Source organism: Typopeltis vanoorti, chromosome 1 (assembly GCF_054136105.1).
Source record: "Typopeltis vanoorti isolate ZY-2024b chromosome 1, IOZ_Tvanoo_1.0, whole genome shotgun sequence".
Lineage (NCBI taxonomy): Eukaryota > Metazoa > Arthropoda > Arachnida > Uropygi > Thelyphonidae > Typopeltis > Typopeltis vanoorti.
Window position 1 is genome coordinate 25177677 of NC_143549.1, and position 15429 is coordinate 25193105.

General features: G+C 36.3%; 1 protein-coding gene across 3 annotated transcripts in view; it reads left to right on the forward strand.

The window, feature by feature from the left end:
• Positions 1–15429, forward strand: part of LOC150109844 (tRNA (guanine(6)-N(2))-methyltransferase THUMP3-like) — a 149690-nt gene that overhangs the window by 71854 nt on the left and 62407 nt on the right. For all 3 annotated transcript variants that reach the window (XM_090396940.1, XM_090396948.1, XM_090396956.1), the window contains one exon: positions 11312–11427. In XM_090396940.1, the coding sequence (XP_090253066.1) occupies positions 11312–11427 (116 nt within the window). The remainder of the gene's footprint in view (positions 1–11311; positions 11428–15429) is intronic.

Genomic DNA, 15429 nt, shown 5'->3' on the forward strand with positions numbered 1-15429 from the left:
AGGGGAATATAGGAAACTTTGTAAGGTGTTCATTGTTTTGAAGTACTGTATAGTTTTTTTCAGGTTAACACAGGACAGTTCATTGGAAAATAAGTTTCTTTAGTAACTTCTTTCTGACAAAATAGGATTTGAAGTTCTTTTCTTTTAATTTTGTCATTCTTGAGGATATTTTAAGACTATTTTTTTAAGATACTGATAATACCTAATTTTTATGAGGGTAATGAAAAGAGCTTACACATAAATATAATAAGCATGTGGGTTTGTTTTCTGTAATGATAAGCAATGACTTGTTGACAAGGATATGTTTATTATATTTGTCCATTTCCAATTTGAATTTGGTTTTTGGTGATTATTTGGTTGTATAAAATCATATATAAATTAGTTTGGGAGTGATAGTGGTGAACTCGTTGCTAGACCATATTTTTAATAGTAATCTCTTTTCAAGTAAAGAGGTCAAAAGGCAATGATGGAAGTGACATGTAATGTCAGTTAATAGGTCTGCAAGGATATCTGTTGATTCTTTAGACTGTCTAAACAAATTACTCCATCAGAAACTACCGTATTTCAAGGAGTAATTTGTGTGTCTAAACGTTTCTCTACAAAATGCACTGAGTTTTTCAAGAAGGAATTTGAATGTTCAGTATGAGGCTTGAGGAGTTTTGATAGGTATTTAGAAAGAAGAGTAGGAGAACTCCTCATCCACTGTTGGATGGAGGACGTTCACTTTATGTACTTGGGCACTCCATCAATCAAGTGTCTAAAGTTGTTTGTAAGAACTATGAATTCAAATGTATTAGAGATCATATTGTTGGTTTTTATGTGTTCTGACCAGGTGGTCCATATCTGAATAAGTGAAAGATCCCAATAACATAGACATGATCTTGTTGTCATATTTTGCACTGTTTAAAATGAACTATTGAATTTCCTTTGTCTGCTTTAAGTATGATGATATCATTGTTGTGTAAATTTTTTCAAGTATTCTTCTCTAAAAATTTACACGATGATGATATCATATATAAATATAACATGGGCAAATAAATATACTGTGTATATGCATGCATACCAACAAGAACGCAAATACAGACTGAATGTGAAAGGTAGGATCCTACAGTCTACAGGTGTGCTGAGTGTAGTGATGAATTCTTGCAGAAAATTTCAGATTTTTGATTAAGTGAGAGAGCAGAATTTGTTAAGATTTGGAGAATGTTGTGGTGCTGTGGGTGATTCTCAAAACAATCTTTCTGATTTATATCTGCTTGTATATATATATATAAAAGGATGGATTTCCTCAGTGATCCATATCCATGGCATGATCTGCTACTCCAGAGTAGCTGTAGTGCAGATGGACATAGTTTCTCTATTCTTCCAGTTTGTCCAAATTAACTTAGCTTGCAGGAACAAGAAATACTGTAGACACCGGTATGTTCTAGATCAGGGGTTGGCAAACTTCGGCTCTTTGGGTACGTACATGTGGCTCTGAAGTAAAATTGAAAATGAATATAAAACTATCATTTATAAAATTTCATTTAATTTTCATTTATAAAATAGTTTCATTTATAAAATTTTTATAGGATTTTATTCACATAATGGTGATTTCATTTGTTTTATAGGTCTCGCAAAACTTCGTGGCATGAAGATGCACGATGTAAGGGAGGGGAAAGCGAGCATGGAGGGGGGGTATACAGAGGGAGTGGAGGGGATGGTTGAGCACATGGTAGGCAGGGCAGCCAAACAAAGTGACTGATTAGGTTTTAGGGTGCCTCAACATCTGAGGTCATTTGCAGAGCAACAAAGTGACTAATAAGTGAGCGCACGGGCGCCCTCTGCTTGGCAAGGCAATGTTGGCAATGGCAAAATGTGAAAGCAGAGTTCGTATCGCTTTGTTGTTTCTGCAACTTAGTATTCTCTTTTGGCTGGGTGTATCCAGAAACTGCATTAAGGTGATAAAGGCTACCTGGCAATTATTATTATTATTATAAAGGCAATTATTTTAAATATATATATATATATATGTAGAAAGTTTTTTAACTTGGGTATATTATGTATTCAAGATACCAAGTAATTTTATATAAACTTGGTTTTTAATCCTATTTCCCAAGTAAGCAAACAGACAAGTATATCAAGTTTGCGCCTACATGTAGTGCAAGACTGAGGCAACTCGTGGTAAAGGTGGTTTAAGCTCCGATCACTTTCCTTAGTATTTTTACCCTAATGCAAAGCACATCCCCTTGTAGAGATGTATGATGCTATGCATTAAAGGCAGAGGTCACTACCCAGACCAGTTTCCACCTTTGTATAGGTGAAGTGGGCTCTAAAAATAAGACGATCCCAAAAGATCGCCCAACTCAGTGGCAGGCTCACCCCACCACCACCAAGCAGATTCATAATCTCAGTGGTGGCCCCACTCAGAGACAGGCCAAAACCTACCGCCAAGCAGAGACTCTCAAATAAGAGCCAGAGTCGCACCAGTTTCGACCTTTTTGAGGTCTTGTCAGTGGGAGCCAGACCTGAAATACGAAGGTTGAAGTGATGCAGAGCTTATTTGAATTTTACCTAAACAAGTTGCCACAAGGTGCTTTGACCTTATTAAATAAAATCTCAGGATGAGAGATAGATGTAGAAAGTTTTTTAACTTTGGTATATTATGTATTAGTTCTTTTTATTTTCTTTTTATATGATATATTTATATAACGTGTTAAATAAAATATATTGTTTAGGGTGCTTTTTGTGTCAATTGCAACCGATGATGCAAAACGTATGACAGGAGCGAAGAAGGGTTTTATTTCAATTTTAAAAGGAAAAATTAATCACGAGGTGATTACTTTCCATTGTATACTCCACCAGAAAGCACTTTGTGCACAAACATTTACAGAAGAAATTGGTAATTAAGATTACCAACACCATTATAGCAAGGGGACTTAACCATCGACAATTTAAAGAGTTTCTAAATGAAATGGAGAGTGAGTATTCAGATCTTCTCTCCAGTACAACAGGGTTCGATGGCTTTCCAGAGGCGACATGTTAAAGCATTTTGCATCTTGCATAAATGAAATCAAACTATCCCTCGACAACTAGGATGTTCAATATCCAGAATTAACAGAAGATCAGTAGTTGCAAAAATTGTACTTTATGGTGGACGTTACATCACAACTGAATTGTAAATTACAAGGCAAGGGAAATGCTGCTTTTTCAATGCTAGAGGAAGTTATTTTGTTTGAAAAGAAATTGATTCTGTTCGCTGAAGATTTAGAGAGAAGGAACTTTAGTTCATTTCTCAAACTTTCCCAGATGAGTTTTCCCTTTGATTTTGCAAAGGGAAAACTCATTGGCTAAAAAAGTGATCGATTACATTGTTATTGAATGCAGTCAGAGCAGATGGTTCCGTAAACAGAGAAGGATAGGGATTTGTTGGGTAGTTTGGTGACAAAAGTGTCAAGAAAGAGAGCAGACAGTTTATTTTCCTTTTCAATGGTGAATTGGATCTTTGAGTGTTGTCTTGCCCTCTCAAACCTATAATGTGACTAATGTTACAGTGACAACTTCTCTGTTTTATCACATGGCTGGGATATGTGGCCAACACAGCTAACACCTGAGGATTTGTTTCATCATCAAAATGGAAAACTATGTATCTTTGCTTGATATTCTTGGCTTGCAACCTCTCAATAAATTCTCATAATATTCTGTCTGTAGATGAACCTATTGCACTGAAATGTTCATCTATCACATCAAAAAATGCAAAATATATCAACCTCCTTCATGCTATACCAAAAATTAGCTACCCTTATTGCTCACCAAAAGATCCTCTCCTCATCTAGATCATTGTGGTGTCTACAGTATCTCTTGCTTCTGCAAACTAACTTATTTTGGACAAACTGGAAGAATCAGAAATCCATCTGGAGGGACATAGAAATTCCAATTGATTTTGAGTTAAATTCTTTACAAAATGTTCAACTGTGTTCTCAGCTGGATGTTATCAGCACTACAGCCACCATTCTGGAGTAGATCACATTGGCTACACAGTTTACCAGATCCAATGCAGAAAACTATATATATATATATATAGAGAGAGAGAGAGAGAGAGAAGCAGATATAAATCAGACTATTTTTAAAATCCACTACAGGTCTTGCAACATTCTCAAAATCTCAACAAATTTGGCTGCTTCACATTACCAAAAAATCTAGGAATCCATCATACTGATACCCTCAGCAAAATTCCACCACTACACCTATAGAGGGCACTAGACTAGTTAGGACTGTTTATTTATTCATTCATATGGGATTCCCTCCATTCCTCATCCATCCCTTAAGACTGATTGAGACCTTCTAATGAGGGATTATGTATGTATTTTATGACTGTAGATTCGTGTGTGTTCATGGGCTGGTTTGCCTGTTCTGAGGGACGAAAAAACCCTCTGAATGAGACCAGTTAACTCACCTTTAATTGAAAGAGACCAGATAAAGATTCCTCACAACGTGGACACAAATCGAACCCAGATCTTTTCGATCAAAGGGCTTCATCTATACCAACTGAGTTCGGAGGCTCTAGTTAGGGCTGTAGGATACTGCCTTTCATACTTATTAGTCTATGTTTGATTTCCTGTTGGTGCTTAGTATGTTTCTTTGTTGCCCATAAAGATTCCTGGGTGACCAAAGTGAAATAATGACATAATTTATTAGCTAAATAAATTTAGTTAGTAATTATTATCTCTAAATATGTGTTTTCTGCAGTAAAACATCAATGAATGATATATTTAAGCATCCATGCTACATTCTTAGCTATCCAGCTAAGAACTCAATTGAACACATTTTGTACAGAATCTAACTCGGAATCAACAGATGTCATCTGACAGTTTAATGACTGTCTTTTCCTGTTTGCTGTCACCATTTTCTTGTAATTTATTTCTATGTGTAAAGAACTTTAATTATTGCTAATTGTGTGCCATATGCTACATATAATTGATTTGCATTGCTCAGTTTTGCTTCTTCCTTCATTATTGAAGCACACCTTCTGTTGTAATAGATATAATACTTGCTAAAGAAAGCAGTATCTACCAGAAATTTATAACTGCATACCAAGGTTTAGGCGAGTAAATAGAATAGGAGTGAAATGGATGAACAGTGAAATCAAGCAAGCTGTGTGAAAAGAAATTGTTAGTAATCAGACAGTTGTTACAACAGTTATACAAGACAGTTGTTAGTAATCATATTCATGAAGGATATAAAGTGTAGGCTAGGAAGTTTGACAAGCATGTTAAAGAAGGAAAAGGTTCAGTATGAGAGGGGATTAGCTGATCACATCAAGGGAATTCTGCTATGTGGCAAGTAAGAGAAAAAATAATTATTGAAGGTTGAAACTGGTGGATAGTTATGGTAGCAAAGTAACCATAGCAAATGATATAGTGGAATTATTCAATGAACAGTTCATCAGTGTATGTTATAGTAGTGTGAATGATGCCATGTAACATTTAGAAGTAAACCAAGTATTAGGAGAATTTAAGGTGAAAGAATCAGAGATGTATCAAATGTTGCTAATAAGGTTGTGGGAATAGATGACATATCACCATGTATTTTTAAAGAATGTGCACAACAGTTAATTATGTCCTTGATCTGATTATTTAATGAAAGTCTTGCATTGGATAAGGTTCCAAGGAATGGAAAGAAAGCAAAATAGCACCACACCACTCCACGAGCATGGTTCTAGGACAGAAGTTTCCAATCATAGACCAGTCTGTATAACTGCAGTTGTAGTCAAGGTGTTGGAGAGATTGTTAGGAATATAATACCAGACTGGTTTGATGGACATTAGTATTTTTTATGATGGTAAGCATGAATTTGAAAAGGCTGGGACTTTTTTTTAGCAATTTACTTCATGTTAGATAAAGGAGAATCATATACACTGATATTCTTGGACTTTACAAAAGTATTTGATAGATTACCATGATAAGTTGGTATACAAGTTGCAGAGAATGTTGGTTAGATGGATCGGAGATTGGCTCTCTGACCAATACTAGCAAGTTGTGTATGGTGAAACAGTATCTCAGAAAAGGAGGGTAACCAGTGGCGTGACCCAGGGTTCAGTTCTTTGCCTGCTGTTTAATTTGTTTGTAAGTGATATATCATGTGGACTCAATGGGGATCTTCAGTTGTCTGCTGATAATGCAGAGTTTGAGAGAATTATAAGTAGCTATGCTGATGTTAATTCCCTTCTGGAAGATTTGAATAGGCTTGGACAAAGGAGTGTGGTTGTAGTTTTAATATTAATAAGCACAAGGTATTGCATTTTGAATTACAAAAATATAAGGCCATGTACTATGTTGATGGTGCTGTACTGCACGAAATGGATGCGATTCGGGATCTGAGAGTAATGGTTGACAGTAGACTGAAGTTGAGAGGGCATGTTGCAAGTGTTGCAAAGACTGCACATCATAGTACTTCTCATAGCAGCATGCTCAGAGAACTCTGATATGGGATAAGGAAGTGGTTGTGCCACTGTATAAAGCACTGGTCAGACCACACTTGGACTATTGTGCTCAGATCTGGTCACCTTGTTTTCAATCTGATGTGGGGTCATTGGAAAGGGTTCAGAGACGAGTGACTAAGACAATATCAGGAGTTTGGAATGCTGTCTATGAAGAGATGTGGATTGCAGAGTTTGGGGGATAGGAGGAAGAGAGGTGGTATGATAGAGACTTTTAAGTTAGTGTGAGGATTTTATCAGACTAATCCAGAGAGGATTAGTCTGGAAAGGGGGGGAGAACCAGAGGCCATCCCTGGAAGTTATGTAAGAGTGTGATGAAGAACAGTATGAGAATAGATTTTTACAGCCATTATGGCTATAAATGAGAGAATGGAATGCATTACCAGAATATGTTGTTAATGCAAGGAGTGTTAAGGATTTTAAGATTCAGTAATGAATATGTCGTTAATTGAATGAACCGCCCACGACTGCCAACTCCATGTAAGATATAATAATCTTGTCATCTGCACCTTTGTAAAATTCTATGTTATCTCAATTCAATTAATCTCCTTAACTTTGATTATACTCTTATCCTAAGGCCGCAAATGTTAAAGCTCGCATGTGCAAGGCTCACAGAACAAAGAAATCACCTCGGACAGGAGCCAATCTCTTTTGTCTGATCTACCAGTATTTATTCTAAACAGAATTTTGGAAAATTTGTTTGATTTCTAGCTGTGCCTCCAAAATACATGGATGGGAGGTGAATCTCCCTCCGAAGAAAAAACACAGAGAACCTTCCTCTCTTAATTACATGTAAATCTAGCAACTGAACCTTTCTGATCTACAGGCATGGCAATATCTACCTTAAGGCACTCAAATTTGAGTTTAATGAGTAGTGCATTGGAAATATGAATCAGGTAAGTTATTTAAACAAGAAAACAATTTATTCATCACTAATGACATATACAAAAGGTCAAATATAGGTTCCAAGTAAATTTAGCTTCTATGCTTCAAATGACAACTCAAAATTACATTTACATTTAGTCCCTCAACATAATTAATTCTAGAAGGACCACGTGTCTATAACAATAACTTAGATGTACTCAAATCATTCTCATATAACTAATTTCAGGCTTATGTGCTATAGTTACAACATTAAACACATGATGTTTTACCTTAAACTTACTTAAACTAGGCTTTCTCTCACATAAAACAGAACAATTTCAAATATCAGCATTAGGGCTGAAGTCCTCGGGTATCAATTCTAACAAAAAAACCTTAAATAAACACCGTCACAATCTTTTTCTCTAGTTCTAGACTTCTCTGGATGATCCTAGAAATCATCTCCTTTGGTTATTGTTCGACTTTAGCACTGATCTCGGATACCTTTTCTGGGGCTTGTGAAATCCCTCCTTATCATCAGCGAACATTAGGAACTTGGTGGCTTGGAATCTTGGCATCTAATTTCTTCTTAATCTGCCAACCTCAGTCGCGTCGCTCTCTCAGCATTTTCTGTCTAGAGTGCAGGTCTCCGATGGCGATTACTTATCATCTCCCACAATGTTAGCAAAACTCCGCTGCCATAGCGTACATCATAACTTCATGTCGGACCTCTCCGTGACCTCGTAACTTCCTGTCGACCCATGAACGGGACGAACTCGAACTCCAAGCACCGCACGCCTGACTAGTGAGATGAGAAACTTCTGTAAAAAAAAAAAAAAAAAAGAACGATCAAATGACGACCTCCGCTCGCCACAGCAACCCTCTATCGTCCCCTGGGTATTTCAATGTTCTGCACCCGCCACCCTTTTCGGTCGTTGCATTAAGACAGGAAACCCCCATGCAATGTTGACCTTTGAGATGGTAGTTGCCCCAGGTCATAACTTAATACGATAATCTGTCTGGAATTATTGTTGACTAGAGGATTCTTTAGACACAAATTATTTTACACTTATTTTCCTTTATTCTTTTGACAAAACATTTGTATGTTACAATATTCAGTAATTCACAATTTATTACTTCCAATTCATTAAACATAAAATTTTTAACTATTAAATCACAAGTATTTTTATTGGAATCTTGTTTACCAGTAAACTCAGTATATAAGGTGTTGTGCCCTGAATAAGCATTAAAAAGGTTTATATTAAAATATTCAGGTCACAACATTAATTCTACTCAGGCAGAGAACATGGAACGTTGGCAATAGAAAAAATAAGTTGTTTGTGAATACAAGTCAAGATAAAGTTTAAGGAATTGTATAAAATTGTATATTGTATAAAATTGTATAAAGTGTTTAAATATAATCTGTATTAAGTGTGGGCCTGATAATAGAAATCCATGTAAGCTGGCAAAATCCATTTGAAAAACCAGCCTCTTGCACTGAAATAGTAAAGCCTGTGAGTCAGGGTTCAAGGGTCACTTTTACCGTCCAGCATTATGAAAGTATTGGAAAGGGAAACCTAAGCGTCTTCCAGGAATAGGAGGCAGACACACGTGTGAGAAAATAATAGAGGGAGCTAATGAGATTGACGTGGATACACGTGACCGAGTTGGCGCGTATCGCAAATATCTAGATTTACCGAGAGGAGAAAATTAAACAAAAAGGTCTTGCATGAAGGTTCGAGATCTTTTTTCTTCCTGGATTCCTGATCTCTCGGAGTGGTCCTGCTCGTTGTAGGAGGGAAGTCCCTGGCCAGTCGCGGAAGGCACTTAGTTCATCCGTCGTAGCGTTCGTATTGGGCCAAGCTATGTCCGTGTTCTAGGATAGCTGTGATGTTGTCGTACGACGGAGGGACTAAATTGAGCCGTCCATTCAAGGCGACGTTACCGTGCCACCTCCCACGTTTCCCTCGGAGATTCTACTCGCACAGATCTACGGAAGATATCCTCCAAAGCGACTACATTTGAAGGCCTTGATGATTAGACAAGGCGGGAACAAGTTTTAAGAATTTCAAGGACAGAAATTGTAATGTAGACTTTTGAAATATTAATTCCAGTTGTAAGAAGAGAGTGAAATTCCTGTGTGAACGTTTAAATTGGACTGAACTTAAAGAACTGTAAGAGTAGCCTACAACTAGATACGTGTCCGAGACAGTGTTAAGAATTGTTTGCCCAAGAGGCCGAATAGATACAAGATTATGTTAAACTAAAAGTGTAATTGTGCTGATCTGTTCACTGATAGCCACATGTATCCGAATGGCTTAATGATAATCTATGAATTTTACTTTATGATTGTATTTAAGGTTATTAAGATTTAGTATGTATGATAAGTACAAGTTAATTAGAGCTTTTGATCTGAGTTGAGTGCAACCTTATTATCCTGTTTTGAAATTTATTATAGTGTATCACCTTAAAGCTCATTAAATTGTTTCATTCATGTACTTGCCTGATCTGCCTATGTTATATGAATTCAAATCTACCACTCATAAAAATAACAACAAACCAAGCGGGATGAACCCATGAATACTAATGCAATAAGTAAGCCGTGACTGTAAGAAAGAAAAGGACAAGCGGGGGGGCATTTATGCTTGATCAAATAATCATTAACTCTCTAAAGGGGTCACCCTGAACAAGAATCGTTTCTACCTAGGTATTAGCTGATGCAGCATAAATATAAATGTGTTAATACTTATAGGGTATACTTCTTCAGATTGTTTGTTTAGGACATAGAGAGGCCAATAGGACTGCAAAGCACTGAAAGAGAGAATATTTGATTGTAGAGTTAAAATTTTAAATTATAAGGGATAAATGTGTATATGTAAGGTACAGTGTTAGACGAGTTTTGAATTTAAGAAAGATAGAATACAGGATTAGTTAAGAAAGGGTAGATAAAAGGTAAATAACTAATTAAGTAAAATAATAGCAAACAAGATAAGAAAAGGGCAGTAACATAAATGACAGAGTCGAGAGGATAGTTAAAATAAAAACGGATAGCAAAGACAAAGGATAAGAAACGTCACAACAAAGGTGTTTTGCATAAATTTCCTTGTATACACGATTTTACAATAATTTCAGTTGTAGCAGCTGTATCATCATCATCATTTTTAGCACTACTTACATACACATCTGCATTGCCCACTAGTATGTTTAAAATAATACTGCAGTGAATTTTTATTTTATCCATAACTACAAAAAAAAAAAAAAAAAAAAAAATTTCTTTTTTTTTATCAAATATTAAATCACATGAAATATTCAAATCCACTGACTTTTTACTGTTTGACAGGATATGCAAACAACTAATGCTACTCTAAGCAGTCAGTCAGAGTAGTGAATCACTGAATGTAATTTTGTTTTTAATGTACATTGTCTAAGTTAACATATTTGAAAGGTCATAGTCTGTGACTATGACTCACAGGACTGCGAGTTAGTATGAGTCAGTATTTAATTTGATTTGTCAGATTGACCTATAATGATTTTTGGAACTTTGATACTCTTACCAGTTGCTACAATGTTAAATTAATCATTAAATATTTCAAGTAGTAATGTACATAGATGACTGCTAACATGAACATATAGCTACACACCTGTGAGACTCATTAAGGTCAATTTAGTTTATATAGACAAGAAGCTATTTTATAAAATTAGTTAACAATAATATAAAGACAATGAAATATTTTTCATTTATCAATTTGTGAATTTTGGTAAATTTGTTTAAAGAATGCTTTAAACTTACAAATTTGCTTATTACACATACACGTGCATGCAGACTATATCATTATATAAGCATCTGAGTTAAAGAGCTATGGGGATTTTTCATTCGTTCACTCAGTTTTGATTATAATTGCTTGAGAATGAATTTTTAATTTACTGTGAATGGGTATTTTGCACCATTACATGCCTCATTGATTTTAGTAGGCAGCTTTGAATTGGCCTGAAGCTTATCATTTGTGTGGAGATAATCATGATTTAGCCTGTCCCAGAACTTGCCTTAATGTGAAAGCAGTCAATGATGACTTAAATAAACAAGGAAGGTAAGTTTTTTTATCCCTTCCTTTTTATTTTTAGGAATGTGTTCTTTGAATGATTTAAATTAGTAGCTTGAAAAAGATGAGTAGTAAGGAATTATTAGAAAATAAATTAATACAACAAAACACTTCTTTTTTAATGACATTTCCTACCAACAAAAAAAAGTTTTCACTAATAACAATTTAACACCCTTCATATAGGAGGAATTAAAGGGGAGAGCAATAAGATTTAGATAATCTGGAAACTTGCTTTACAGACCAAACATTTTACTTTTCAAGCCATGTCACATCCCCAGTAAGCAGAGTGGTGAACATTAGGCAATAAATGCCATCCATCACATAACCTTCACATGCATATCACGATATGATTCAAACTTTGAAGGCTGGAGAGCAGAGCTGTTTACTTTGTCATTCTGACTAACTTATTGCTTTGTATAAAATGTTTCAAGTATCCATTTTCATGTACTATTTGAAAAAATTTGCAATCAAATCCCATTATGGGAGATTGTAAAAACTTTTTTCATTCAGAACAATCCTAATAAGTACATGTTCTCCTATTTAATTTAATATACAACCTAACTGTGGAAATTCTCTTAATTGTTCAATGTGTATCTTGATAATGCTGATTCTATCCCCTTTCTTCCCCTCCCCACTCCCAACATAGATTTTGGTTCAGTAGAAGGAATGCTCGCAGCATTCTTTCTTCCAATGTTATATAGCGACCAGCATCCACTATGGTAAAATTATAGACTAATACTGTGCTAAGAGTAGAAACTTTAATTTCCTGATGTTTTAACCTTTATATTAAGGTCATCATCTGAAGAGCACACACAGAAAGAGAGAAACAACTTTTATTACAGTTCAAACAGAATGACATGCCAAAGTATCACAAATTTGATTTACTATTACTGTACTAATCTGATCTCTAGTAGGGGAAATGAAAACTATATCAAAGCTACAATCCTGTATTACATCACTAAACATAAATTCTTTTTTAATATTTAATGATGTTAAAAAAGAGCAGAGGATAACATTCCTCTGCTCTTATTTTAAAGACTGATTAGGCCACCACTAATGATGTATAATTAAAGGTTAATATGATGATCTCTGGCCATGTAAAACAGGACTGTAGCTTTGATGTATTTTTTTTTTTACCAGAGGGCAGGCTAGTAGAGTAATGATTGACCAATGGCTGATATGTATTTTTATATGTATATAATTACATATTTTATATATTTATTTTTATATACAGTATATATATATATATACTGTATATATAAGATTTATATATATATATTTATATATATATATATACAAATCTTGACGTAAATACTCTTACAACTTCTGCACATCCCCAACATGCTCACACATAATTGTGCAAGTCCAGTTTTATTAGTATTCCTGTGCACAACCAACATTCCCATGTTTATCAGTAGAGAGAGTTGTCTAGTTGTATGAGTTAACATGCAGTGGGAAGATTACGAGAATCGTTTATATGTAATGGCACTGTTATTTTCAGCACGCTAAAATCACTCAGTATCAGTAGGATGTTTGTGTATCGAACTATTAACTGTTATAATGATACAGAAGATATATCTGACTACTAAAGAACAGGTCAACCATGCTGAATCAAAATGCAACAGCTTGTGATGGCTATGAAGGCATGTAATCCTGTGAGAATGCAGAAAGAGATGTCACAAAAGATGAATGTTTCACAAAGAATGGTGTCACATGTACTGACTGATGACCTGGCAGTGAGAGCCTATCATCATTCTATAACATATGCAGCAGAGGGTGATAAAATCAAAGACTTCTCTGGTGGTATGCAAACAACAGATAGAGATATCTTCATAGATGAGATTTTCACATTGAAAAGTCATTTGACCACCAAAACAATCGTATATGCCCCCAAGATTGTTGCATAGCACTCGGATTCAGAGGTCATCACTCCACATCAGTGCTGGTTTGGTGGGAATGATGTATTGGGGGGGGGGGGGGCTATCCAAGTTGCATTTCTGCCAGAGTGTATTAACAAGACACTGTGCTGGAACCTCTGGTACAGCCCCTGAACAACACTTTGTTTCACAGTAGGTAGTGGACCTTCCAACAGGACAGCCCTGCACACAAGGTGAGGATCACACAACAGTGGTTGGAGGTGAATGTGCCTGACCATATATCACCAACTGATTGGCCATCTGGAAGTCCCCATTTGAATCCATTGGCCTTCAAATTGTGGTAAGAGCTTGATAGAGAGTAGCCTGCAAAAAATGACATCCAAGCATTGCCAACCTGAAGATGGATTTGGAGGGAGTAGTGGCAGCGTTTCCATTGGATGATCTGCATGATAATAAGAGGCCTCACAGACTTTGGGCATGTGTATGTGTGTGTACACACTTTTTTTTTAATGGAATAAGACAACAGTGCTGCCTATTGGTATCTCCACCTTGTCTTGTGGAAGGATTGCACATACCAGTGACCCAGAGAGCTATGCCTGTAGTAACATATTTACTGATGGATATTCCATGCCAGGTAGGTCAAAGAATAGGAATCAGACCATGACCTCCTGGTTCTCCAGGTTGGAAGTTATGATGGGATTGACAGCCTATCCATTGTAAAAAAGGAGAAAGATGAGAAAGTGTGGAAGTAAGAGATAGAGAGGAAAAGCGGAAGAGAGATTGGAAGCCATCGGGGATGCCACTTAGAGAAGGATGAACGAATCTGTTCGGAGTGTCATGTATGGAGATTCGATGCTTTGGGGTGTGCAGAGTAGAGTGCCCGAGGCGTGCTTGCCTGTTGGAACAATAGAGAGTATGGCAATGACAGCAAAGAGGGGTTGAAAGTGTGAAGGAGATGATGTAATGGTTGGGACAAATGACCTGAAAGGTAGGATGAATATAACCTGAAATCTTATATTTCAGGTTGATATTAGTTATAATGCAGCAGAAATATGTCCAAAGAAAGATAGGGAGCTTGTTACCTTGGAACTAGAATTGCACAGGTGAATGTTGTAGAGATGGCCTCATGTGGGGATAGTGGCTTGAGAAATGGAGGGGGTTGCACTATTATCACAGAGCCAGGTGGAGTATGAGGGGAGTAATAATTGACTATAAGAATACTGGCAATACACTGGTTTTTCTGTATACAAATGCTAGGAATGTTAGGAATAAAGGGAATATGTTTGTGGCATTGATTGACTCAGTCTCTCTCTCTCTCTCCAAAGGTTGTTGGCATCAGTGAAACTTGGTTAAGTGAGGAATAAGCTTCAAGAGAACTTGCACAACACAATTTACTCCACGTGCTTCTGTAAAATTCGATGCAGTAGGATTTTTTTTCTTAACTTTGCATTGACTTTTACAGAGGTCACAAATAGTCTACATAGAAGGATACTGTAATTTAACGCTGATTGTGGAATTTTGTATGTATGGTTTATATTAACTGTAACCATGCAAGTATGTATTGAAAAGGTAGGAATTTTAACCTGTGTATCTCAAGGGCAATGCCTTAGAAAGCTGCTTGTCATTTTAAGTGGTTCCAGTTTCAAAGAAAGCTTTGTTTGTGAAATGTAAAGTGCCTTCAATTGTTCGAAGCTTAACCTAATGCATGTCTTGGACAGTGCAACAACAGGCGACGAACAACTAAGGATCTCCAACGTGTAGTGAATAAGATTGTTTTTGTATTCTGGCGGAAACAGAAGTAATCAACAACTCTGAAGTTCACATCTTCCTTTTGCGTGGGAATGTGAGGGGTTCTCAGCCCTTAATCCAGGGACCGCAAGAGGAAGTATAAGAAAGAACCCAGAAGTATCCATGGGGCTTTTTATCGAGGTATCCAGAGGCAGCAGCTCCAGTATATAGTAGGCAGAGGCAGTATGCCGGTCTGCAGAGGGGCTTTTTATCCAGGTATCCGGAGACAGCAGATCCAGTATGTAGTAGGCGGAGGCAGTATGCAGCAATAAAATGGTGGTATGCAGAGGCAGAAGGAAACACAGTCTCCTTTTGTAGCGTCTTG